The 27,362-nt window shown below is 40.8% G+C and overlaps 1 protein-coding gene across 2 annotated transcripts; it reads right to left on the reverse strand.

Moving 5' to 3' along the window:
* On the reverse strand, positions 1–27,108 carry MMD (monocyte to macrophage differentiation associated). Of its 2 annotated transcripts, XM_072747514.1 has the most exons (8): positions 26,323–27,108; positions 24,163–24,343; positions 18,403–18,484; positions 14,517–14,677; positions 11,523–11,597; positions 9,688–9,789; positions 7,735–7,804; positions 1–1,891 (listed from the first exon to the last, which is right to left on the reverse strand). In XM_072747514.1, the coding sequence occupies exons 2-8, from the start codon at positions 24,201–24,203 to the stop codon at positions 1,691–1,693; spliced, it is 732 nt and encodes a 243-aa protein (XP_072603615.1). In that variant the 5' UTR covers positions 24,204–24,343; positions 26,323–27,108; the 3' UTR covers positions 1–1,690. The 2 variants fall into 2 exon arrangements, with proteins under 2 accessions (XP_072603615.1, XP_072603616.1); XM_072747515.1 differs by lacking the exon at positions 24,163–24,343.
* Between the last annotated feature and the right edge of the window lie 254 nt (positions 27,109–27,362).

The following is a 27,362-nucleotide window of genomic DNA, read 5'->3' on the forward strand; positions in this document are numbered from 1 at the left end:
TCCAAGTAACAATTTTATTCTAGTCTATAGCACAATTTTTTACATACATTTTAGTGGTTTCAACAGTGTTACTTTTGAGCAGACTTTAAATGAATCCACAAAAGTTAATATATTAAAAACAAAATATACACAAAACAACAGGCATCAGGATGTTCAGAATCATGCAGATAGGGGTGGTCTGGTTGGTGTTATCACCGGGCACCTTGCCTATGTAAGAATTTATCAGCAAATACCAGTTCTGTTCTTCATTCCCATGTAATTCACTTAAATCAGAGCATTCTAAATATGTACACCCAAAATAAACCCTCTTTTAAAGCCATATAGTACAACATTTCAATGAATAAGCCTAAATGTGTCATTAAACCAACTATTCCACTGATCAAACCCAATTCTAGCAAACAGTCAATATGAGCACAGATCTAAAGGCAAGGTTATCTCATTTATTAAAACACCAATAGGAGATTAATAAACAAAGCAACTAATGTTAATCTTAATATAAGACACTGAAGGAAAACCAAAAATAATATATTAAATACCACTCGACTGAGCCAGGATATAACCCATGAACTACAGATGCATGAGTTTCTACCTATCAAACAATGCTTTAAATATTCTTCTACGGAAAAGAAAAAAGTATATCAGGAGATACAGAGGAAAGATAGGAATGTGAATTTGTGCATCTAATTCCACAACTGAAAATGAGTATCAAACTGATAATATTAAGCTAAGTGACAATGACTTAACTGACGGGCACCAAACAGGCAATACCACTATTTACTGTAATTCATAATACTCTTCAGGAATCTTCAGTGGATGACCACTCTAATAATACCATCATAATATAGTTGTGAATACTCATCCACTGTAGAAAGAGACCCTGAAGAAAACATGGCAAAGGCATAGAGAAAAAGTTGAATCTTTTGAAAAAGTTAATGATATCAAAATACTTTTCCATCACTGGTAAACCAAACTAGGTCAAGTATATGCCCCAAAGCAGCATGGAATTCAGAGTCAGAGGTTGGCAGAAAAGTTTGGAAAACCGCAGTTTTTAAAAATTGGCAATCCCCCTATGCTTAATAAAACTATCAGAAGAGGTATAATGTTTGTTCATTTGTGGAATGTTGACAGCTTGCTGCAAAAATTCACATGAATGAGGAACGCAGATGCGCTTCAATGAAATATTCTTTAAAAATTTACAAAAAATGAAAATTTCTATTTAAAAAATAACCATGTTATGCCAAGATGAAACATGGTAAAAGTAGTGTAAGTTCTGTCCATGATTCTTCACACAGCTTATGGGAAAGTGATAGAAACAATTTTCTCTTAAAAAGGAATCTTTGTTATTGCACTGACTTTTACAACCTGACCTAGTAATTTAGAAAAATCATGTAGGAAAATCTGTAAAATTAAAATACAAAATTCTGTTTGTAAACATCGGCTGGCCAAGTCTATCCGGAGTCCTTCATGATAGTGGAATGGAATGAATAATTAATTCACTACCTTATTTATCTGCTGTGAGGCGGAAAATTCTAGAACACAGCTTTTAGACTTTCACAGTAATTATATTCAAAAGATAGAAAGTCAGTGCAGTTGTCTTTTTTTTTTTTCCTCTGTGCAATTTTCAGCTCTTACCCTACTCCCAAGTGCCATAATTGAAATAATACTGGTTTTGAGACCTAGTACAGATTGGTCATAAATGTCGCATAAAGTCTGTAGGACTTCGATAAAGGTATTTCCAAATGGCATAGTAATGCACCGCAGCTGCCGTGGCCACAAACAGGTGCCAGATGGCATGGGCAAATGGAATGATGCCATCACTCTTGAAGAACACAACTCCCAGGCAATAAATTATGCCCCCACAGGCAAGTTCATGAAGTCCATCAGTGTTATTCTGTCAACAGAGGAAAAAAAGAAAGAGGTTTTGATGTTACTCTTGAAGTGACAAACTGAAGAGATCACTGCAATTCCCCCAAAGCTGGACAATGAAGGAGCTTCCCAGACAGAATCCTGATCTGTAAACAGGAACTAAACCTGAGTCTCTCATGCACCCACCTGGAGTACCCTTGGGGGCTGTCTTGATTGGGGCAGGCAGTCGGGTTACTGGCCCCCTTTGTAAGAAGCAGCACACTCCGCTCACCTACAGCATGCTGAAGCGGACTCTAACCCATCCAGATACGGGAGTTCATTTTAAGCAAGTATAATCTTTGACTTTCCACCTTCTTTAAGAGCTTCCTTCCCTACCAAGGCACATCCACACTGCCACATTTATAATGGACATCTTGGCCCAGGTTTGCACCTCCCCCATCCTCCTCAAACTCTGTTCTACGCTGAGATTCCCCTGCTTATGTGAGCTTATGGCTTCCTTATGGCTGACATGGGCAAATTACAGCTACAAGTGGCCTCGGAGATCAGACAGCAGGGAAGGATAACATACTTCCTGACCTTCTAGATGTTGTCGGGCCATTTTGTCTATGAGCCCAAGTGTTTTTTAGCTCAGCAGGAAGTTAACAGTCATGTGTGCTTTATAACACAAAAAGGAGAATTTTTAGGCTGCTTGAAGACTTGGCCCATCTTCAAAATTAAACTAGGCTGTATGAATGAGGGGAAGAGAACAGAGGCGGGGCTTAGGAGGCTGATGAACAAATCAGTCCCCTGGATTCCTGATGACTAGGAATAGAAAGGTCTCAAGTTCTGCAGGGTGGTGAAAACCAAGCCAGATTTTGGCAAGGCCTTGGAAGGGGATGGGTTGCGTGGGTGTCCCAGAGGCCTGGGCAAGCCTGTGAGCCCTGGAGCCTTGGACTGCAGCCAGGTCCAGCTGGGAGCATGGGAAAGCTCTAACGCAGCCATCAACCTGAATGGGTCGCATGCACCTAGACAGCAGCAGCAACGGACAATCATGAGCTAAGAGCCAGGTGTGAGGATCTAGGGCCACAGGTAAGGATCAGTCCTTTCGAAGTTCACTAAGACCCCATGGTTTTTGTACGAGCAAAAGATGGGGAAGGAGCCAACCCACGTCGACTGACAACAGGTTTCTCATTAACCTTTGAAAAATGAAAGTCAGCCAGATCGGTTTTTATCAAAAACAAACAAAAACCCCCAAAACAACCCCCTCCCAAAATACCACACATTTATTATTTCCTAAAGATTACAAAGCAACTGATATCTGTTAATTATACAAAATTCTATGTGTATGTGCATTAGGGCTATTTTTCTAGAATACCTAGAAGGTATTCATCAGATTCTAGATTACCTAGATTATCAGATTCTAGAATACCTTCTAGAAGGTATTCATCAGATTCTCAAAGGGGAATGTAATTCCCAAACAGTAAAAAGTTACTCGTCTTATATAACACAACCTCCTTATTTTAGAGATGAAGAGAATGGAACCAGAGGAATGAAGTAACCTGAACAAAGCCACAAAGCTGGGCACAGCCCAAAAGATACCACTTTTTTTTTTCTCTCTGCTAAAACAATAAGCAAGAGACCAAGCCAAGTATAGAGGATGGTTCTGACATATATTCTGGTAACAGTTCCTCAAACACCACATTTAACTTACCAACTTTCGGAGAACCAGAATGTAGTTAATCCTAAAACAAAACCTGTTCTCTTCATTACCTGTGTCATTGTGCTATTACTTTATCCCAGGCACTCTTTGAAGTGTTTCCATATATTTACTCATTTAATCTTCACAACCCTATTTAGGTACTATTAGTATCCTATCTTTACAGAGGAGAAAACTAAAACAGAGAGATTACATAATTTGCTCAAGGCTATGTAGTGCTTAAGTGTCAGAATCAGGATGTGAACCAAGGTGGTCTGGTTTCCTGAACTTACATTCTTTTGTTGGGGAGGAATGGGGGGAAATGGGTAATTTTTAAAAAATTGATAATTAATTTACAGAGTGCAATGCATAAATATTAAGTGAACATCATGGGCTTTGACAAATGCATACACCTATCTAACCCATACCTCAGTCAAGACAGGCAACTAGCCCAACACCCTCTCCCAATCCTGGACAATCTCTTCCAGGCAACCACTGCTCTTACTTCTGCTATTACCACAGACTAAGTCTATCTGTTTTAGAGCTTCACATATGGAATTATAGTGTACGCCTGTTTTTGTGTCTGGCTTCTTTTTTTGTACAATTATCACATTTCTGAGATTCCTGCACATGCTTATCTATATCAATCATTCTGTTTTATTATTATTTAGCATTCCCTTGATTTATTTAATTTGTTTATCAGTTCTTTCCATCCGGGCCTTATGGAGTCTTTTTGTCGATGTTTTCATTTCTGTTGGGTAGTACCTGTTAAGTCATAAATTTATGTTTAATTTTACGATACATGGCTAAACCATTTTCCAAAATAGTTATACCATATTACATTACCCCCAATGATGAGTTGGGGTTCCAGTTATTTCACATCTTTGCCAGAATTTGGTGTTGTCAGTCTCCAGGGTATATTCTGGTAGCACATTGAGGTTTTAATTTTCATTTTATTTTAATTTCACTTTAATTTTAATTTTCTGATGACTAATGATGTTGAGCACTTTTTCAAGGGCCTATTGGATGCTCATGTACCTTTCTTTGTGAAGTGTCTGTTCAAGTGTTTCACCCACTTTTATAGGATTGATTCTTAATCACTCATTTGGATTATTTTACATATTCCATATACATATCCTTTGCCAGATACATACAGAGAAAGCAAATATTTTCTTCCAGTCTGTAGGTGTCTATGCATTTTCAAGTTTACTGATCTTTTCTTCTGCAGTATCCAATCTGTTGTTAACCCCTCCAATAAATGTTTTTCTTAATATACTGTTTTCAAATCTAGAATTTCTACTCACTTCCTTTTTTGTAGTTCCATTTCTTTTCTAAGGCTCATTTGTTTACTCATTATGTTTTCAAGTCCCTGTATGCTAATTTCAACATTTCTGTCATCTTTGGATCTATTTCTATTGACTTGCTTTTTCCTTAGGTGCATGGTGTCACATTTTCTTGCTTCTTGCTTATCTAGTAATATTTGGATAAATGGATGCCAAACTGTTAATATATAGATTTTGCTGTCTTCCCTTCAGTAATGTTGAGTTTTGTTCTGGCAGTTTATGTACAGAGGATCAATTTTATCCTTTTCAGGTTTGTTTTTGGCCTTTGTTACAATAGTTCCAGGACAGTCCTTACTCTAGAACTGGAATAGTTCTTCTCCTAAGTGTAGAGGTCAACTTGCTAGGTTCAGTTGAACACCTGTGTTGTTCAGCATGGTCTCTCCACTGTGGCTGGCTGGACTCTGATCAACCTTTCAGCACCAGGCACTTATGGACGCTCATTATCTCACAACTCTCCAAAAGCCACTCTTGGCCAGGGCATGCAGAGTCTTGCCCTGCACAGGTTCAGCTTTGTATCTTGGCAAGGACTCAGGGAAATCCCTTTGTACATTTCTGGAGATACTTCTCTGTGAAGCTCCCTCTTCTCTGGGATCCTACCCCAAAACTGCAGCAGGCTCAGTAGCTAAAATACTGATTTCTGTTTTCTCTACCCTGACTACTGCTCTCTGGTTCCACTTTTTTTGGTTGCAGTTTGGAAAGTGTCCCCAGGGAGAAAATTGGGGCAAATTTGAAGCTCATCTTTCTATTTCCTCAAGGAACACAGCCTTGTGTCTGTGGTCCAATGCCAAGAAACAATTGCTTCAAATATTTTTGCCAGGTTTTTTTTTTTTTTTTTAATCATTCTTTATAGCAGAAGAGTAAGTCTGATAGCCCAATATTCTGACCAGAACCAAAGCTTTGAGTGTCCAGTCATACTGTTTGTTAGTTCAGATGGCTTAGGAGGTTCTTTTTGATCTGGTCTCTATCTCCCTCTCCAGCTTTATCACAAGACTTGTGCTATCTGCAAAATTATCCACCTTGTGCAGAGGCACACTCAAACAGGTACACACACACTCATATTCCAAACAATGAACTATTTTCAGTACTTCAAAGGTGCTGGTGCTTTCCCCCTCCCCAGGGCTTCCTTGATGCCAGATTCTTTCCTATCCAATTTGCATCATCCCTACTATCTCTAGGCTTTTTTCTCTTTAAGAATCAGCTTGAACATCATTTCCTTTGGTGCTTGGGTCATGTGCTCCCATAGCAGCCTATGCTTTTCCCAAAGACATTATAAAACTTTATGATACCTTTTTATTTATATGAATTTTAGGTTCCTGCTGGGTGGTGAGTTCTATGGGGGGAAATATGAGGATTATCCTGTTTGACTATCATAAACGTTAGTCACCGACTATTGTACAACTTGTGAAAATGCCAAGATTTAGGCTAGTAAAAATACTGGATAAACCAGCTTCTATGATACCCCGAGGGAATTTATTTGATGTTCCACTCTAATGATTAGTAACCTACATGTACAGACCCTGCTTTATGTTGCTTTGGGTGTCCTGATTTGCCCTCTAACAATATGGCCTTCAAGGCAGATTTTCTTGTTTCCATCATCCATCTCCTCCCCTTCACTATTCCCTGTTGCCTTTACCAACTAAACTATATTTATTTTTGGTGCTAGGTAATTACAACAGCTATCATAAAGCTCTTACCTTAAAGAAACATATTTTGTGACATTCTCATAAGACATATTCTCTGAAAAAAAAAAAAAAAAAGAAAAAAGAAAAGAAAAGCAAACCTATAGCTCCTAAGTCTTTTACAGGTGTTTTTGTGACCATGGTAGGGGCTATATACATTCTTATGTTATACCATATTACATTACCCCCAATGATGAGTTGGGGTTCCAGTTATTTATAATGGAACCTATGTTCCATTATAAATGGAACCTATGTGCCTATGAGCTCAGGAGTGAAATTATAGGTACAATTCTTCTGACCTTTGTAGACTGAGAAAAGAATTCAAACTAGATACATTATGAATTCCTTAATTAACATAGTGGCTAATGCCAAAAAATGTAGAGCATAAGACACTGGAGCTAATGGCACTACATAAGCTAATGGTACAAAGTAACCAGCTGGATAGGATCACAAGGCTATAACCATATGCTTTATTTTCAAACTGAGTGATAGATACACATGGATTTCTCAACAGCAATTCAATTTGAAAGGGAGTTCAAAATATATACACTGACCACCTACTACAGGTAATGTTATACTTCCACCCACGAAAGTCCTTAAAATTTTCAAGTAAAGTTAGAAAAAACAAAAACAAAAAAGTCACTTTCCTGAGAAAGAGAAATAATACAACTTAAAAGCAAGTAAGTGAAAGAAAAGTAAGAGGGAAGACTTGGGAAATACTAAATAAAATATTGACACAACCAATCTCTTGTGGTCCTTTTAAGATTTAGGAAGTCAGTAATTTATAGTTTTTTCATTATAAGACATCCAAAAAATTACCCTCCTCCATGGATTTATGGTTGAGACACCCAACAATTCAGGCAGAAATATCTATCTGCAGATGACTGCATGCCTCTTTGGGAGAAGGGTAGGGAAGGGGTGGGCTGAACAGAATGGTTGTCCAAAAGAAACACATACAGAAGATTATTATATGGAAAGAAACATACTTCAGTATATAACTTCCCCAAACTACAACCAGTAGCTCCTATAGATTGCAGGGACTTTGTTGTTATATACTTTTTCTTTGGAGTCTCCAGTTAATAATAGACACGTCATAACTTCAGAAAGAAGAGTCCCAGCAATTCAAAAAGAAATAAGGTGAAATACTTAAAATTATGAAGCCAGTTCTTACCATTGATGTCACCACCAAAGCTGGAGAAAACCCCATTGTGAGATAGAAAAAGAGTTCAACCACCTTATACCTGCAGGATAGAAAGGCAGCTAATTTTATCTTCCTGTAATACTTAGATCATTTCCATACCAGCTTCCCTCCTCCTTTGAGAGAAAAATGCAAATTCTTAAACTATTCCAATGAACATATTTTCCCAGTAGGAGACCTTTGGGCCTCTAATTAAAATACTACAGTTGAGTCACAATGAACTAGTATTTCTTACAGGATTGAAATGGCATCAAATGCCACATGCGATTTGGAAAATGTTTGCTACCAAAAGTGTTATTATTGCATCCAATCCACCATGCATTTCCCCCTCCCAATCCCAGAGTATTTGCCTTCATCATCACTCCAATCCACAGCTACAAGAAGTTGAAATTATGAAGAAGGACAGAGATGCCGTGTGGGGCCGGGTTTATCAGTGGCAAAGGGATGGAAGCCCTAAGGAATAAAGGGCATTTAGTTTTGTCTCTATTTTGCATCTGCACAAACTCTGACTTGTAAGGCTCATTGCATTAGGCTACAGAATGTCTGAAAATGCTAAGAAACACACTGTATTAAAATTCAACTTACGTTTCTGCCTAATCAAAGTAAGCTCTAAGTTCCTTGGAGGCAGTCGCCAAGTTTCATTTATATTTGGATTTGTAAGGCCTAGCACAGCACCTGGCACAATCTAGGTACTCCCTAATATCTGCCCAACCAAATAACCAAGGGCCAATCACACCTCATTCTCCATGTTTTATACTCAGAGTCCACCAGGAAGTAACCTTATTATCATGGAACTGGGAAGAATGGATTTGTGGGTTTGGTATAAAAGGAGGCCTGGAATAGGAGAAAAAATATCTATTTCACCTTACTTTCTATTTTATTTAAGGATGTAAGTTAGGGTCAAGTTTGAGCCCAAGAAGCAAACTGTTCCCTTGGATTTATATACATACTACATAACACTACTCAGAATTGTTAATTGTGGTCAAAGATGCATTTAAGTGACTTTCAAAGTCAGAAGTTAGTGAAAACTGCCATTTTCTTCTGAAAAGAAGAAACAACTTAATACTTTATGATAAACACAAGTTATGTTTGTATATGAAAGCTATTCTGCCAATAGCAATAGATAAGCTAATAAACTGCATTCAAGGACAATGATTTCATGCTTGTGAATTTCTCAAGTTCAGGTATGTGAAATAATGAAAAGAGCTATGGAGTAGAAACTAGGACACTTGGGTCCTACTTCTAGATTAATTGCTAATTTGATGCACATCCTAAATGGCTTCATTTTTTTTAAGCATGTAGCTGGAATAGATGACTTTGAAGGTCTCCTCTAGGGCTGTGGATGCTAAATTTCAATAAGCTTTCCTTTTTATATTGCTTAACACTTATGACTATGGACTATAAATAACAGGTTAAAAAATGTGCCCTATGGTTAGGATATTAAGAGTTTGGATGCTCTTCCAAATATTCCCTTCCTCAGAGAATCCTAGTTTGGAAGTCTTTTGGGTATGAATCCAAAAGGGAGGTGAGTGTTGTTCTGGTGCTTATCTATTAACTTCAATCTTCACTGAAAGCTTGAAAAGCAGTTATTTTTCTCATGTGATAAGTAAAAATCACAGAGGATAAGGCTAGTTTGCTGATAAGGTCAAGTCTCCTGTGGATGTGAAGTAACATCCAACTAAAATAGTAGTCCATCTTGTCCCTCAAATGCATCCTATCACACATGTGCCATTCAGTTCTTCCCAAAGCAATTATCTACCAATAATGAATACCAAATGGTTTTGAAGATTTGTTAAAAGCAGTATATATTGTTTATGTATTTCTACTATTCTGAAGTACAAATATAAAAAGCAAATTATGTTGTAATGTAGATAAAATTTAGGCAGTTAATTTTAAAACTATCAAATGTAAATTATTTTCTCTTACTTTTCATGGTAGAGAAATACATAAATGGTTCCTCCAGCTGCCATGAGCCAGATAAACCAGCGCATATGAGATGCCAGGGGTCCAAGTTCACGGAGATTTAACCTAAAAAATGTAAACATGACAACAAAGAACAGAGGTGATAAATGAAGGGAATTCATAGGACCTGTGTTTTCCTCTAGGCTTGAAAACTGGGCAAGTGCTAGCATAAAACCAGGATGAAAAGGCATTCAACAGGTCATGGAGGTATTTAGGCAATTTCAGTAAGATTAATAATTCAAAGATAAAATTGTTAGCTGACCTTTAAGACTTAGAATTAGTTCCAACGTGGTTTAAAAATAGAACCAGCTAAAAGGAGATATGCAGAAATGAGTCCCACCACACCTGTGATGCCCGACTTTCCTTATTAGGCAGACTGCTGTCAAATCAGCTTAATTCTGATAATATATTTGGGAGCAGATTGCTTACAAAGCTTAATAAGAACCCTGAACAGAATCCTCAACCAGGATCACCTACCCCCAGCAGATACCTAATACATGGACCAAGTATCTCCATTACCATCTCTCTGCCAAGGCAGAACATGAGAAGAATTAGCTCAACATATGTTATGAAAGACATTTTGTCAGAATTTAACTGTGGGCTCTTGTAAAGCCTGAATTTTAAGATGCTGCAAATTCATTTGTATTCATTTCATATTAAGAATAGCTATGAGAAAAAAATCAAATGTTATTCTGATTGACTATCACTACAAAATTATTATTTCCAAACAGAAAAAGCACCACCTGCCTATCGAAAACTACATGGGAAAAGGTTGCTTACTATAATATTTGATTCTTTAGCTTTTAAAAATTTTATTTCCTTATTTTAAGTTGTGGAATACTTCCCCAAATCCTGTAAGTGTTCTTGCTCCAATATGATGCAGAACTACAATACAGTGACAATTAGGGAGAGAACACACTTTTTACTCTAATAGATAATTAAGTTTCTTTGTAATGATGGATGCTGCATAAGTCAGAATGTAGAAGCCTGCTGCTTCTAGTGACTACAGCAAAGTGAATTTCTGAGTGTTTAAAACTGAACCATGTCTTGATAGAAGGAATCTAACGTTCCTTTAATTGTAGGTTTCCAGGAAACAAAAGATTCTATCTTATGTATACCAAAGGAGCAGAAAGACTAAAAAATTGAGCAGAATGTGAGGTATTTTATTGTTTTTAGTACTTCATTTTTATTTAAGCAATCTCTATGCCCAACACAGGGCTCAAACTCACAACCCCTGAATCAAGCTGCAGCCTCCACCTACTGAGCCAGAATACTAAGTGTTTTAAATAGCTAATTAATTAGTTATCTTACTCATACAGCTAATGAAATGAGAAGTGCACTCCATATATAGTAGCTACTGTGCTGTGAACTGAAGACAAATGGGATAAATTTTGAAAGTGAGCTTGTTTGCCTCATACATATTTATAGCATTTCCACTTAAATGATTAGATCTCCAAGTATTCTGAGCAGCAGCAGAAGTATATAGAAAGAACGTGGAAGGCTAAGGTGACATATTTTGAAAGTGAGCGTGCTACCTAGCACACAGTTCCTAACACTTCCTCTTGAACAATCCAGTGCCAGATATATATTCTGAACAGCAGTGACATTTTTTCCTTAAAATCTACAATATGACCCAAGTTTTTTTAAAAAAAGCATCTATATGTGTGTGTGGGAGGGAGTGCGGTAGGGGCACTACCCTACACATACACACGGGGCAGGGACATGAGGAAGTTAGGGAAGGAAGAGAGACATTCTATCCCAAAAACACTACCTTAAAAAATAGAAAGACAGGATCTTACCATGGAGCATAAGAAGCAGCAATGAAGAAATAAATAACCATTCTATCACACATGTGAAAACAATGCTCCACTGTCCTAGTGGGGGGAAAAACAAGTTAGACAAAGTTTTTAGAAAATTTTCAGACTCGCAGCATGGGTTACCATTCCACTATGTTGTAATTTCCACTCCTGTTCTAGTTTCTTGTGGCAGTTATAACTTGGCTCTCAAAGTCCCACAGCTATTTTTAATGATATAAAGCTACAAGTAAAAGCTTTATATTAATTTTAAGCTTGCACATACAAAAGTCACCATGTATGAGATACAGGGGGCAGGACCCCACAGTAATCAGCTCTGAATTTATTCTGGTTAAAATAAACAAAATCTGTCTGTGCTGCTGTTTTACATTTCTTTTAGATCTGATGTAACAGAAAAATGAAATTCCTTGAGGGCAGACCATCTTTCAACGCCTATCATAGTGTAGGGCATGAAGGAGTTCATGTCTTTCTAGAACATCTTCAAAGAAGCTCTCATTTCAAATATCTTAGTGTATACAAGAAGTTATAATAAAGGAAATTCAAAAACTAATTTAGGAATAGTAGTAACAAAACAAAACCAAAAAGGGCACATTTGCTGCAAATGGGTAGCCACCTGGATTTCTAAGTGAGCTTTTCCTTCCAAAACAGAAAATTCAGGAAGTGTACAAAGATCTGGCTCACTGAGGTCTAGCCAACCAGTGGATTATAGAGAGAATCTGCCCTTTACTAAGGTGATTTAAAAGTATGAATGCACTGCATCGTCTTGAATCCATTCTCAGTGTCCAAGGGGTGATACCTATAACTTGGGTGAGTGCTGGCCTTAGATTTTGCCTCACTACACACACGGTGTTGACCAAAGCAAGTTGAGGATGTTTTAGTCATGGCTATTGTTAGTCATATGTTAGTAAAGGGAAAATAATTTAGGTCTCGGATCTAAAAAAGCAAACACTAGATTAATGCTTCTCAAGCTTGACTGCCTATCACAATCATCTGGGAAGCTTATAAAATATAGTCATAAACTCTAGTCCAGAAGATTGTAATTTTTAAAATGGCTAGAACATGGGATAGAGGATGGAGGGATGAAGAGAATCTTTTATTATTATTATTTTTTAAACTCTTTGGATGATTGTGATTCCTAATCATGTCTAGGGCCTTTCCAATTCTGCTTTCTAGACTGCTATGCACTTGTTACAGCAGGTAAAGTCAGACCTGTAATTTTATTCAAGATTCATCCCAGCTTCTCTGACCCTCACTTATATCACAGGGTAAATAGAAACGACAACATTTCCATCATAGGAGTATGTATGAAGAGTATGTGTGATCACCTAGACCATGTGTTCATTAGGACAGCATCTAGCACACAATAGGTACTCAATAAAGGTTCATTCTTTTGCTTCTAAATAAGCCTAGATTTGGATACATAAAAAATTTAGGGCAGAGCAAAAATTCACACTTATAACTCTAGCAGTGCTAATTCAAGGTTCAAGAAAGCCTGGTTTCTATTACACTTTCTTCTCCAGAGCCTGGGAGGGAGGCCCTAAATAGTGAAGTAGGTATCTACAACTCTTTATTGATTCAGAAATCTAGATATCAAAGCCAAGTCAGCCAAGGCAACCACAAGCGTTGGATTGTGCCAGGAAGATAATGAAATACTCTGGCCTCTGGTCCCTGTGACAGTGTGTGCTAGGGAGACAGAGACTTTTGAGGCTCTCTTGTGAGCATGCCCCAGCAAGCCCTTGTGATCCAATGCTGTGGTTTTATTTTAGGTCCAAGAAGCTGTCACCCTATAGGCAAAGCTGGCAAGCTGGGAACTTTAAGCAATACTGAGAGGGGTATGGGAGTCAGAAGTCTGGGACAATCAGACTCAGCTGGTGTTACTGACCGGAGCAAGGCAAGCCACTTCTGAGACTCAGATTCCTCAGGTGAAAAATAAGGGGTTTGGATTAGATAACCCCTAAGGATCCTTCTCACTCTGACACTATGACTCTACATATAAGGAGACCAGTAATCACCTCATGAATCCCAAACCCTATTCTTAGATAAAGCATGTCTTTTTAATAATTGATTGTTTGAATAGTTTGAGATGCTTTTGGACATTCTGTAAAACCAAAAGCTATATTCTAGTATTTTAAAACACTCTTAAGTCTGCTCTGAATCCTCCTTTTACAAAACAAAATTTTGCACTTTCAGGTTGTACAGAATCCATTCCATAAGCTACTAAATGGTGTGCTTCTCGCTTCAGATTCCCCCAAATTAATCCTTCACTCAGAGGAGGAATGCATTCATGTCCTTCTTATTAGGAGGCTAGCAGGCCTGGTATGCCTTGCAAAGTACTTGACAGCTAATAGTAGCAAAACATGTGAATTCTGTTTGAGTAAGATACACAGGACCTAATTCTGAAAGCTGAACTTTGCAAAACAATAAACCCAAACTGTAGCCAACCTCCTTACATTACAAGCCCTGGTTATTTGTAATTTTCAAATCATTTTGGCATGCACTGTCTCATTCACCCATCGCAAAACCCTGGGAGTCGGGCATCATTATTGTCATTTTAGTGATGAAGAGATGGCAGCTCTGTGGGGTCAGGCAACTGACACTGAGCTAAGTGGCAGGGCTGGGCGCACTCCGAGGTCAGTGTACTTAGTCACTACCCCACAGCTGCTGTGCTCTTATGGTGTCCTTGGTGAGTTGACAACCTTAAAGGACAAGTCTCAGGATTTTACATTCTAAGTCCCAGGGAAGCAGTGCAATTTTGTTGGTGGCTTATGAGTAATGCCTGCTTTCTTAGATACATATGGGGGTTCTCAAAGTCTGTCCAATCCATAGGAATCTTCCTGGATAACGGCACAGCATTATAATCCACAAGGCAAGAAAAGGTCTATCCACTCCGTAGCTCGACCTGATTGAAACATGCTGGTATGGGAGGCTAGCCTGGGTCAGCTATTCTGATCTGGCGAATGGGCAGGCCACAAATGGTACCTTAAGTGGCTCTTCTTCCACGACACAATGTGAAATACTGTGGAAACGATGAAGAGGGCGCAGAGGCCCATCCCATAAATCCATGCGGTGATCTTTTCCCAGCAGTCGTCCGACAGCCGATGCAAGAGGGCACTGCCCACGATGGCTGGAACAATGAGGAACTGAGGGAAAGGCAAAGAAAATATCCTAGGTTTTACTATATTGAGAACTTTGTTAAAAATACATAGGTTTCAGGGCTCCTGGCTGGCTCAGTCAGTTAAGTGTCTGCCTTTGGTCACGATCCCAGAGTCCTGGGATCCAGCCCTGCATCCAGCTCAAAGCTCAGTGGGAAGCCTGCTTCTCCCTTTCCCTCTGCCTGCCACTCCCCCTGCTTGTGCTCGCGCTTTCTGTCAAGTAATAAAATCTTTTTAAAAATTACATAGGATTCCCAGGGACAAATTTTAGAAAGATCATTTTAAACACTTGCCTCTCCTGGGTAATCCTAACAAGAGCCAGATGGGGTGGTTGGTGGCTGCCCTGGGGACAGCAAGTGCTGTTTAGGGCCCAGGAACAGTGCCCACCAATCAGTACACAAATAAGCAGGTAAAGGAGGCAGCATTACTCAACTGTTGCAAGGCAGTTGTTTTTTATCCTAATTTCATTACACAAGAATATATTTCATCCTATTCTCTAATGTGATTTAGAGTAGGCATTTTGGGACCTCTGGGTGGCTCAGCGGTGAACGTCTACCTTCGGCCTAGGCATGATCTTGGCGTCCAGGATTGAGTTCCGTATCGGGCTCCCTGCAGGGAGCCTGCTTCTCCCTCTGCCTGTGTCTCTGCCTCTCTCTCTCTCTCTCTCTCTCTGTGTCTCTCATGAATAAATAAATAAAATCTTAAAAAAATAAAATAAATAAATAAAAATAAAGTAGGCACTTAAAATATTCAAATGCCAAGCATGTATCCAGATTTCTCAGGGAGGGCATACTTTTAAATGTTCTTTCCTATTTCCCCCATGATCTACTGAAATCTCAACATTTCAGCAAAGGGTTAAGTGAATGAATCGAGGTCATAAGTATTAAAATGTACACCACATACACAAAATCAACTGTGCAATCATAGGTCCTGATTTTTAGTTTGGATCTGTACATTCCACCAATCTGGGAACTACTGCAAAGTGAAAGCATTAGGGGGTTATTTCATTTTTAATAGCACCTTTCAAGTAAGCAAGACTAACCCATTCATACCTATTCAAGTAATTTTAAGAGATAATCTTACAGAGAATTTTGTTTTCTGTGCCAAAGTTTATAGTCATGAACAAAAATTTCAGTGTCTATCATGAGTAGGAGTATGATTAGTTTTTTTTTGAGGACTTCATCTTTTTAGTTTTTGGTTTCCTGTAAAATTGAAGAGTAGTAAACATTTTATAATAATGGACATCCTCAGGAAAAATAAACTTTTATTAGATATGAGAATAAGCATACCTGGCAAAGAATGCAAACTTGAGCAATCTTTTTGTCCCCAACACCTACGTCTGCCCTATTGCAACAAAATATCATATCCTCTAGATAAGATCAGCATTGAATATTCAAATGCTGAAGTTTTCATTGGCCCAGATGGTATGAGAAAATTAAAGACAGTAGTTTTTCGTAAGACAGAACTTTATGTATTTTGAGATTATGTCCTTTCTACTTTCTCATGTTAAAGTATCCTCTCTCTTTAATGAAATGAGGACAATGGAAGTTTTTGTCTGTTGTAGAAATTTTATTGCTCTATGAAAGTCAAAACTCAGAGATACAGTTTAGTAAATTTAGTAAGATGATATTTTCTGTCCTAAAAAATTAACATGGAGGTTTTGTCAGTTTTTCCTTAACTTTGTTTTATACAAGTATTCCTTAACTTACAGCATACCCAAAAGACATAAGGGATCATTCAGGTCCATCTCCAGCAAAAATATTCCTAAAGGCGAACTGTACATCTCAACAGTCAAACCATATTATATTTTAAGTGCTCAATATAATGCTAATTAACAAAAACTTTATTGATTACTTTTATTGGTCAGTGGTATGGAAACTATTATGGTACACTGTACCTGTAACTTTCATCAGGGCTTTGTTGATAAATAGAAAAAATAATGGATGTATACTGGAACAATAAGAAAAGGAAGTCTTTTTTAATTATATATCATACATATGACATATTATATATTATATATATTGAATAAATTATTATTCAAACTTTTACATTCCTCATATCCTAATCCTGCCCTAGACTTAAATATACACATACAAATACAAAACTTTTCCTTATGGGCCTGTGGATAATTATCTTTGGAAATAATTTTACTTTTAGCTGTTAAATTCATCAAACATTTGGTCAAGAATAAAAAAAAGATGGATATCCTGAGAGGTATAGAAGATAAATTAGACCATGCATTCTTTAGTCCAAGTTGGTCTAAACATTTTGATCCTCTGCTCAAAGCTCACTTGACATAACTGTGTCACTAAGGCAGACAGGAGTAGATCAAGTCTAAAGAATTCCAGCAAATCCTTCTTGTCCCCAGAATCTAAGCTATGGGTCCGGGGAGATTGTACATTAGAGAGGTTACTCCAAATTTCATTACTGTAGCTCTTTTACAGAATTCAGGGCAGGCTAGTCAGGTATTAATTTTTCCTCTTTGGCGAGATTCCAGCATATTAATTATTTAAATAAAGGTCTTTTTATTCCTTAAGGCAAAAGGACATCCGGTGATAAATTGGGATGATGTTTCAGTATTAATAAGTATTATCTGAATTCTACTACTATAATATATAAAACAGATTCTTCATAAAATTTGATTTAGCTAAGGAATGACCAGTGGCATGGATCTATTAGATTATAAAGGAATCTACTAGAAACCAGTTTATTTGGGGTTTGCCTGGCATCACTGTTTCTTTACAGAAAACCTTATGATTATTCTTTGGGGAAGAAGATTAAAGACATGAAAAGGCACGACTAGAATCCAAGCAAATTTTATTCTAATGACATATGTATACAAACTATGTGTTGTACTAACACTATCTAAAATAATTACATGAACTTGTTCTAAACACTCTTCATGAAAGGATTAGATTGGCCTCCTTTTTTTCTTATCTTCATACTATATAGCAGCTACCTCCTTTCCTTCAAGTCTCACTAAATGCAACTTTCAAAGAGAATAATGAAACCATAGACAAAGGGAAATTTATAATGACACAAGACAATGTCAATAACACATTAACAGGAAAACTAAGAAAATACATATTCATAAACACCACACACAAAGAGAAGAAATGCACCAAAGCATTAATCAATCTCTGGGCTGTTTATTATTTTTTTTATACATTCTTCGGTATTTTCTAAGTTTCTTAAAATGAGCATGTTTTGCTTTTATTAGGAAGAAAAAAGTTCACTAAGAATTTAGGGATCAAATCAGCTTTTTCTTCAACAATGTGGAGTAACATCTGCTCTGAAAAGTGGATGCTGTGGAAGTTGGGACAGTATGGCTACCTGTTTCAAGGGATCACTTAGTAAGAAAAAGAATCTTTTTTAACAAATCTGTGCATCTTCCTTGCCACATGAACACAGCTGACTGTCTTGAAAAGGTGATTCTCTTCATTCCAGAGCCGGTAGTCCTCCTAAGTAGTTTTCATTGGCTTTCCTAGAACTAAGGTAATTCACTATTTTTATTATTTTAAAGAAGATATTGTCAGCGAAAATCAGTTTAGGATGGACAGAGCTGGAGTAGGTCAGAGCACTCATGCTGTGGTAGGTGAGGTCACAGAGATAGATAGGTACATCCAACTATGAGCGGAGGGTCTTAGAGATAATTGCCCCTCCTCCCACCAGAGTCCTCTGGGAAGGATGCAAAGGGCAGAATGTGTACTCACTGCATGTGTGTAACAGTTAGCAGCATGTTCGTAACAGGTTGGTTTGTAGCGGCCATTGGCTGGGGCCCGGTGGTTCATGAACCTGGACAAACAAAAAGACATCACGTGAAATAAGCTCTAAGTGTATAAAGAACAATGGGGAAGGCTGCCAGTATCGTTTGGTCTATTCTAATTGAAGAGGCACTGCTGGAAATACCTAGTTACAGGAATAAGACCAAAGCCACTAAACAGGTGTAAACTGAGCCAACAGCCATGATCCGAAAGCAAATGCCCTAATTTATTGGATTAAGTATTCTTTCAGTTTGCTCAAAAGAAAAACCTCTACCGACCAAAAACAAACAGAAATCAATCATATCTACCCCCCTTCAACTTATAACCCCCCATGCTAAAACCAAAACCAAAACCAAACCAAACCAAAACAAACAATTTAAAAAAAGGCATAACCACATCTTAAATCCTAGGTAAAGAAGGCAAGGGAATTTTTCTAAACTTTACAAATGCCAGTAACTGCCATTCAAAGGAAAGGGATACAATGCAAGGTTTCAATTTTCTCTCTCGAAATGTATAAAGCTTATAAATCTTTACACCCTATGTTTCACGATCAGCAGGCCCATACAACTAGTTTCCCTATATCATATTACCTGTTCCAGCACCAGACAGCTTAAATAAATGATGCCTGGCTGCCTCTAAGTCACCTAAACTGGAGGTATGTTTTTACCTGAATTCTTCCAGAGTTAAAAACAGTTTGCTTTCAAATCCAAATATATAACTAGTACCTAATATTCTGGCTATAAAATTCATACATACACACAAATGTACGTATGGATCTAAATATCAAAATCTGTTATACATATAGACGCATACCCATATTCCATAATTCCCTTTGGGCCCACTTTGTGGAAATAGCATGAATAGGTGAAAACCGTGACTATCATGGGACCTGATGATATGAACAGCATCCTTCCACTTCAGTGTGTAGATGAGGATCCTCCAAAACCCAACCCACACTCGTGCCATGTTTCATGAAGGATGCTGGCTTAGTCTGTCTGTTCTCTGGAAAGGCAGATGTAAATTCAGGAAGATAAAAAAGCAGCTGCCCAAAAGAAGCAGATGCAGAGAAACAAAGAGAGGTAGAAGAGATCCAACAGCACTCAGGTCTCAGAGGCCCTGCTGCATTCCTGTGCTTAGGGCCTGCAAGACATCAACAGGCTTTGAGCTATTATAAATTAAATTATCCTTTTGCATGAGCTAGTTTAAGATGGGGAAAAGGGGAGAGTCACCTGATGCTACTGAGTTCTGACTAGTTATATTTTATTTTATTACCATGATGAAAAATGGTACCAGGCTGAACCAAATGGCAGAACCAGGTCTGAAGCACATGGTCAAGCCATCCTAAACAGTGCCTGGCTTAGGAACAAAAGACTAGCATTTTCTCCCTGAATTAAAAGGGCCTGTTTGTTAGGGGTACTTGGGTGGCTCAGTAGGTTAAGTGTCCGTCTTCGGTTCAGACCATGATCCCAGGGTCCTGGGATGGAGCCCTACATTGGGCTCCCTGCTCAATGGGGAGCTTGGTTTCTCCCTCTCCCTCTGCCTCTTCCTTCTGCTCCTGCTTTCTCTAATAAGTAAATCTTTAAAAAACAAAAATAAAATAAATAAATATTTTTTTAAAAAATAAAAGGGCTTGTTATCCTTAGAGCAAATAAATAAGAAAGTGGCAGTTCCTGTTAACCCAATACACAGAGTTCAGGTGGAAAATCCATTGCGGAATTAATCTGGGACAGTGAAGATATTTCTCTTGGACCACCAATGGGTTAGTTATCTAACTAGTGTGCAGAATATACGGTATTGAATGAAATTTGCCAGATGGTTTGAAAACTGTTTAAGAGAAGCATACAGTTAACAGCTCCATAATATATCCAAGCTATTCTTGCACATAGATAAAAATAAGCCTTTTTTCCCCTGCTAATCCTTTAAGTAATTTTACTAATTTCCTAAGGGACAAGAGTGTTGCTACATAGCTCTTATTAGTAAAAAGGAAAATAATTGCACTCTTGAGAAGAATGCTTCAAAGGCATCCCAAGCATTCAAGGATGTACCTCATCATTACCCCCAGACATAACAACAGAGCTATAAGTAGCATACCCTATTAGGAATTTTTAAAGGGTCTTAAAGAGCAAGGCTCCAAGATGGTAGAGACTAGATTATATTGAGAGTGTTCTGTTTAGGGCACAGTAAGTAGGGTTTGTCTACCCACCACCAGGCTGAAGACTAAAATAGCAATTTATATCTCTGGCAGCCCAATCTAAAAATAGTCAAGCCATTACACAGCAACAGGGATAGACTTTCACATTTTCTCCTAAAAGCAAAGAAGCTGGGTGGCCATGTTTGTGACAGCTTAGTCCCTGCCCACCTGGAATCACTCAGGATAAAAATAAACTCATAAGTTGTAGAGAAAAATATCCCACCCATGTGACTAAAGGTAGTCTCTTATGGCCAGAGCCAGATTCATGGAATAAGGCAAGAGAAGAGCAAGTCTGCAAGGAGCCCATCACCGTCTGGAGCTCACTGAAAACCACCCCACAATGGGTTCTGCTGAGAAATTTACAATGCAATTTCCCCATTTCTCTCATCTGCCAGGGTACAATCAAGCCTCCAACAGAGCCTCCTGAAGGAATCATTCCTAAAAGCTAAATGGAAAAGCAGAAGTAAAATGCAAATTAACTCCCACTCACTGAACCTATTCTATTCTCTTCCCCAAAAAAGAATGAAAAAGGTTCTCAAGTGTTATAGAAAACAGCACCCATTTATGGAAGCCGCCTCTACCTAAGGCTGAGTAACCCTAAGGGTTATCCAGTTATCTGATGCTAGAAGAGGGTATCCACTAATATTTTTACAGGGTTTGAGGGAAGGTGATTTAGTCCTGAGTATGGAAAACACACTTTTAAAAAGCTATTATTTTATTTTTGAGGGGGGGAGGGGCAGCGGGAGAGGGAGACCCTAAAGCAGGCTCCATGCACAGCACTGAGCCAGAAGCAGAGCTCAATCTCAGAACCCCGAGTTCATGACCGGAGCCAAAACCAAGAAACTGATGCTTAACGGAGATACCCAGGCACCCCTAATAAAACTATTTTTAGTCAGGTTGGTTTTCTCATCTCCTAGCTCTGTCTTTCAACACTTTCTCTTGCTTCCCCCTTACCCAGCATTCTTAAGCCTCCAATCCCCCATGACAAAATTTCAAAACCTTGAGAGAAAGAACAGAGGGATGCCTGGGTGGCTCAGTGGTTGAGCGTCTGCCTTTGGCTCAGGGCATGATCCTGGAATGCCGGGATCGAGTCCCACATCAGGCTCCATGTGAGGAGCCTGCTTCTCTCTCTGCCTGTATCTCTGCCCACCCCCCCCATCTGTCATAAATAAAATAAAATAAAATAAAATAAATAAAATAAAATAAAATAAAATAAAATAAATAAATAAAATAAAATAAATATATATAAAAAAAAGGAAAGAGCAGATAGCCCAAAGCAGTGTGCCTTTTGAATGTAGATCTGTGACCGACCAGCAGATCTGTGAGGCCCAAGGTCAAATCCCAGAAGTTGTCCTTGATTCCTATGTATTCCCCTTCTCCAAATACAAGTATTGTCAATACTACTTCCCAATATATTCCAGATCAGCCTACCTCTCTACAGTTCCACAGACCCTACCTTACCTATCAAGACATTTACATTTCCAGTCTATACAAACATGAATCTCTTAACCAGTCTCCTTGCTTGTCCCCATATAGACTCTTTTCTTGATTCAGCAGTCACAATAGTCTATGAAAACCAGATCACAGCACATATCCCAACTTTGGCTTAAAACCTGCCTTTGGCTTCCCCAAGTGGCCCACAAGCTGGGCCCACTGCTTCTGCAGCCTCAGGAAGCCACCTTCCTCTCACTCTCCACCCTCCAGCTACACCACATCCTTTCTGCTCCTCAAACCACCAAGGTCTTGTCTGGCTTAGGGCATTTGTGTTTGCTGTTTATTTTTGCCTATAACATTCTTCTCCAGAAGGTTCAACCCTCCTTACCTGTCAAGCTCAGCTTAAATATCACTCCCTCAAAGCCTTTCCTGACCATCCTACCTAAAGTATCATTTCAGCCTTCCCCAACCTAGCAGAGCCCTTATTACAATTAGTAAAAATCAGGTTTTTTCAACTTGAGCATTTTTTTTTCATCTTTCCCCACTGTAATGTGAATTCCATAGCCTTTTTGTCTGCCATTTCATTTCCAATCCCAAGCACAATACCCAACTTCTTGCTGGAACTTAGTAAGTAAATGCTGAATGAATGAATGAATGAATGAATGAATGAAAGAAAGAAAGAAGAAAGAAAGATTCTAAAAATAAATAAATAAATAAAAAAGAAAAAAAGAAAAATTCTGCCTGTTGTTAACTATTTTATCTAAGGGAGAGATATCCCAATGCCAGTTATTTTCACTAGGGATCCAATAGGTTCTGTATGTAACAAAGAGAAATAGGCAGTCTTAGGACCAAAAGAACCTTGAGTCTCATGAAAAGAAAATTCTTAAAGGCTAAAACCATGGATATTCCAAGGTTCTTTCAAACAGCACTTGATGGAGCAACATAAGTCAACTCCTACTGGCTTAGTATCTTATTATATTAGCCAGTTTATGAGTGAGCATGGTGTTCTGGAAAAGTGTCCAATGCCAGAGGTGGTGATAGTGGTGGAAAACATTTAACATAGTAATTAAATAAGGGAGAAGGCATATGTATAAGAAGACTACCCCATGCCTGTAATTCAATGTTTTGAAAACACGTGTTTAAAAAAAAAAAAGCAACAGGCAGTGCTGGGAGACCCTAACACTTGTGAATAAGGTACTTTATCACATCATCAGTTTAAAGCTAACCAGTGGTCACAAGGCTGGCACTGAGGCAAGGAGCATACTTTTCCTCGGATTTTCAGTGGCCAAGACTGGAGAAATGAGTATGCACCAACACCACCATACAGAAGCTCTGTGGGTCCTGGGCCTCCGCACTGTACACATGATATTGCCTGAGCAGGGAGACAGAAAAAGGTGAACTGGCAGTATGGGTGGTGGAGAGAGACAGGAAACTGAATTGAAACCGATCTGCCCTTTCTTAGCCATGTGACTATGGCAAGTTCCCTTTTATTCTCCAACCCTATTTGCTTGTCTATTAAATGGGTATAATACCTGTCTTCCAGGGTTAGAGTTGAGAATGAGATGAGTAATACACAAACACCCAGTCACTGCCTGGCACAAGTAAGCACTCAATAAATGTAAGCAATTATTCTAATCAGCCAGGGATGCAGTGATAAGAGAAAATGACTCTGGGAGAGGAGGGTGTAGGGAGACGCAGATGTGGAAAGGATAAAGCAAGAGAAAATACGCTCTGTGTCCCAGTGGCATTTCTCCACATCCTAAACTTTTTGAGAAGCCAAGCATGCTTAAAAGCCCTCCACTTAAGACAGTGGGCTAAATTTCCTCACAGCTTTCCTCTGCAGAAAAGGCAGAACTCTGGAAATTTATCCAAAGCCACAATGACCACCAAATTTCCATTATGAACAAACCAGAAAGGTGTTCATTTCTTGTCACTTAGGCATAGCCACAAACTATGGCCTAATGAATTGTTTTTGCTGCAATCAGATGCTCTTCAAGGGAGTCCTGATGAATCTATCAGGAGAGGTGGCACATGCATTCAAAGACAGTAGGTCCCTCCCTCCAGTTTCTCTGTAATCTACCTACCTATAACTTTTCTGGATGCTCAAAAGATATATAAGGAACATGGCTCTAAGAGATGATGAATAGTACTCCCAGCATTTTAATGTTGTACACCATAAAAATCAGTACTTTTTTTGTTAATTTGTATTTGCAGGCTTTATGTCCAAGATCAAATTTACTTTGAGAAACGGCTTTCCAATTTTGTCTGTAACAGAAAAATAAGAAATTATGCTATCATTCAATCTTCAAAGAAAATCAGGGTAGGTGTAGGTGCCATCAAGAAAATAAATGTTAAATATCCATTGATAGCGTGCAGTTACTGAGAAAATTACACAATGTCTATGCCACACCAAAATAAAATGCCTCTATTTTTCATTTTTAAATGAATGAAGTAGAGCACAAAATCACATTACTACACTGATAATAAAGACTGGGTAGGTTAGCATCCAGCAGAGTAGTTCAATCAGCTAAGAAGGTAGGATCTGAAATGAAGGTGTTTTGTTGTTTTTTTCCCCATTTCTCTTAACGTTGTTTTAATGTTTGTGCAAAATAAAGTGGAAGGTGGGGGGGCTTTTATTCAAAGGATAGGAAAGAAATACAAATTCAATCAAATAAAGAAGGGTAATTTCACAGAATATTGCCACTGTTCTCTGAAAACAGGAAGAGCACAGATGTTCAAAGAAGTAAAACCAAATCACACAAACCACATGCACAGGGCTTTACCAATCATGCCTGAATGCATGTATGTTACTTTCTGCCTTAAAGCCCCTCCAACCTCATTCCTGACTTCATGTTCTGAAGCCAGACAGTCCTTTTTGCCGATACAGGCAGGCACTGATCTGTTCCCACCACGGGAACAGTGCCAGGCATTTAACACCCTGAGTGATGAGCAATATTCAGAAGTTAACCCAAGTCTTCAAACCCATCACTCTTCTAGTGGCACAGCCCACCTCAACTCTTTCTATGTGCATTGTTGGCTCCTTTACCCTTTGGGACTGAGGGAGGAATGAGAAGAAAGAAGCATAATGGGGTGAGTGGGCATCAAAGGATTAAGGAGTTGGAAAGGGAAAAAAGTGCAGTCTGAAATTCTGAAATACAATGTGTGGAACACTTAACAATACCCTCCTTGGAAGATTTTTCCTGCGTTTCTTGGCTTCTTTCAAATTCCCCATCACTGCACACTAGCGAAGGTCTGGGAATGGGGCCACGGCTGACAGATTCAGACAAAGGATGGAGAGTGAGACACAGGGGCGATGAACTTTCACCCACTTAGAACGAAGAAGCATTAAAAGGGGGGAAAGAGAAGGCCCAGGGCTCCCTCTGAGAACCATGGGCCAGGCTCCATCCGTTGCTAAAGTCAGAGACCCGAGTCCGGATTAAGGCCCCCGCGCCTCCCGGGGCTGCCCCCCCCCCCCGGCCCTCCCGTGCAGGAGCTGCCGGCCAACCTTCCGGTGGCGCCTCCTCGGTTCCTCCTCCTCGTCTGCGAACACGGGCGCCTCCACAGCAGCTCTCGCCACCCGAAGGCTAACCTGCCCCTTGCAGTGCCCGACACAGCACCGCCCTTGGACGCTATCCCTGCAAGCGAACAGCACGGGCAAGGCCCGGCCCCGGCCCCGGCCCCGGCCCCGGCCCGCCAGGCTGCAGCACGGGAGCATGCCTCAGTTTCCCCGTGGCTAGGGCCGATCGCAGACAAAGCAGCAGAACACCCAGCACCCGCGTCGACAAATCTCGCCGCAGGGCGCAGCCGCTGCCCGGCCCCTGTGCCGCGCGCCCCCAAAGCAGGGAACGAGGGGTGGAGGCCAGAGCCAGGGCCGGAGGATCCGGGGTCGGCGTCTGCGGCCGGGGTTCCGGTCTGCAGGGAAGGGCGCGAGCCCTGGCGGGACGGGGGTCGGCGGGATCAAGTGGGGTGAGCAACGCGATCGCCTGGAAGGGGGGCAGGCTCGGGGTCCGGGAACCCGGGCCACGCACCAGATCGCGGTCCTCGGGGGACGGGGGTCGCCCAGGGGCCGCACGGGGGGAACCCGCCCCGGGAGCTGCCCCCACCCCCGCCCCCCGCCCCCCGCCAGGTGCGGGCTCCGCGGGGGATGATGCATCCAGGTAAGCAGCCCGGACCCGCGCCGGACGAGGCGGGATCTGGGACCCGCTGGCGGCAGCGGCGGGGCAGGGGCGCCATCCCTCTCTCACCGCTGGAATCGGCTCTTGAACCGCATTGATCCTCCGCTCCTTGTCGGGGCCGCGGAGCTCCGTCTGGTCGGCGCCGGCGGCAGGGCGCGCGGCCCGCATCGGCCTGGGCTGCTCCGGAGGCCGCCCGCGTGCCCCGCGGACCGCTTGGCCGGGCAGGGCGGCGTGGGCCGGGCCGGGGGTCGGGGCAGGGCCGGGGCCAGACCGGGCGGCTGGGGGCGGGAGGGAGGCCGCTTAAACGGCCCCGGCGCCTCCCGCCTCCCGCCTCCCGCCTCCCGCCTCCCGGCTCCTCCGCCCCCGGGCGCCCGCGCCCCGCCCCGCCCCGGGCCCGGCTCCACCCCTGCCAGCTCCGCCCACTGCGTCCGCCCGCGGCCGCCGGCGCGTCACCACGCCGGGCGGCCAATCAGCGCCCCGAGCGGCGCGGCGGCAAAGCTGCCATTCATCCCGCGGAGTCCGGGCGAGGGGGCGGGGCCTCGTGGCGGAGGGGCGGGGCCTCGTGGCGGAGGGGCGGGGCCAGGAGAGGCTGCGGCCGGGGCAGGCGGTGCCCTCCTGGAAGGGGCGGACTTGGACAAACCCGCGAGGCCGAGGCCAGGGGGAGAGAAGTTGCACGGGAGGAGGTAGGCCAAGGCTGAAACGCAGTGGTGAAGAAGGTAGCAGCCAACCAGGGCTCTGTCCGCGCTCTAGCCCTGGCTCTGTGGCATTCGTTCGGTCTTCACCATCCATTTCTTCGTAGCTCTGTTCGTGTATTCCTTCACCGCCTCGAGGGCCTGCGCTCCCCTGGCTACTGTGCGAGGCTCCAGGGCGGATTTAAACACCTTTCCTTGTCTGCCATGGGAGAAGTCGGTATCACTAAGAAACCCTGAGATCCAATGAGAACCACAAATGGGGGTATCCTCCACAGGGACCTTTGTATTGCTGTCCCCTCAGTGCTGCTTTTTTTTTTTAAATCTAGGCAGCTTCCAAATAAACCAAATAGTACAGGTGAATCAGGGTCCTGTTGCTAAACCTAAACCCTGAGGGCTTGCTGGAAGAGATGTTCAAAG

Source organism: Vulpes vulpes, chromosome 2, assembly GCF_048418805.1.
Source record: "Vulpes vulpes isolate BD-2025 chromosome 2, VulVul3, whole genome shotgun sequence".
Lineage (NCBI taxonomy): Eukaryota > Metazoa > Chordata > Mammalia > Carnivora > Canidae > Vulpes > Vulpes vulpes.

Excerpts from the sequence above, each read along its gene's own strand:
- MMD (XM_072747514.1), bottom strand. The coding sequence starts at position 24,203 with ATGTTCCTTATATATCTTTTGAGCATCCAGAAAAGTTATAG. Across the intron at positions 18,485-24,162 it reads AGCATCCAGAAAAGTTATAG|GTTCATGAACCACCGGGCCC; the intron begins GTAGGTAGATTA and ends TTGTTTGTCCAG. Across the intron at positions 7,805-9,687 it reads GTATTTCTCTACCATGAAAA|GTATAAGGTGGTTGAACTCT; the intron begins GTAAGAGAAAAT and ends TCTATCCTGCAG.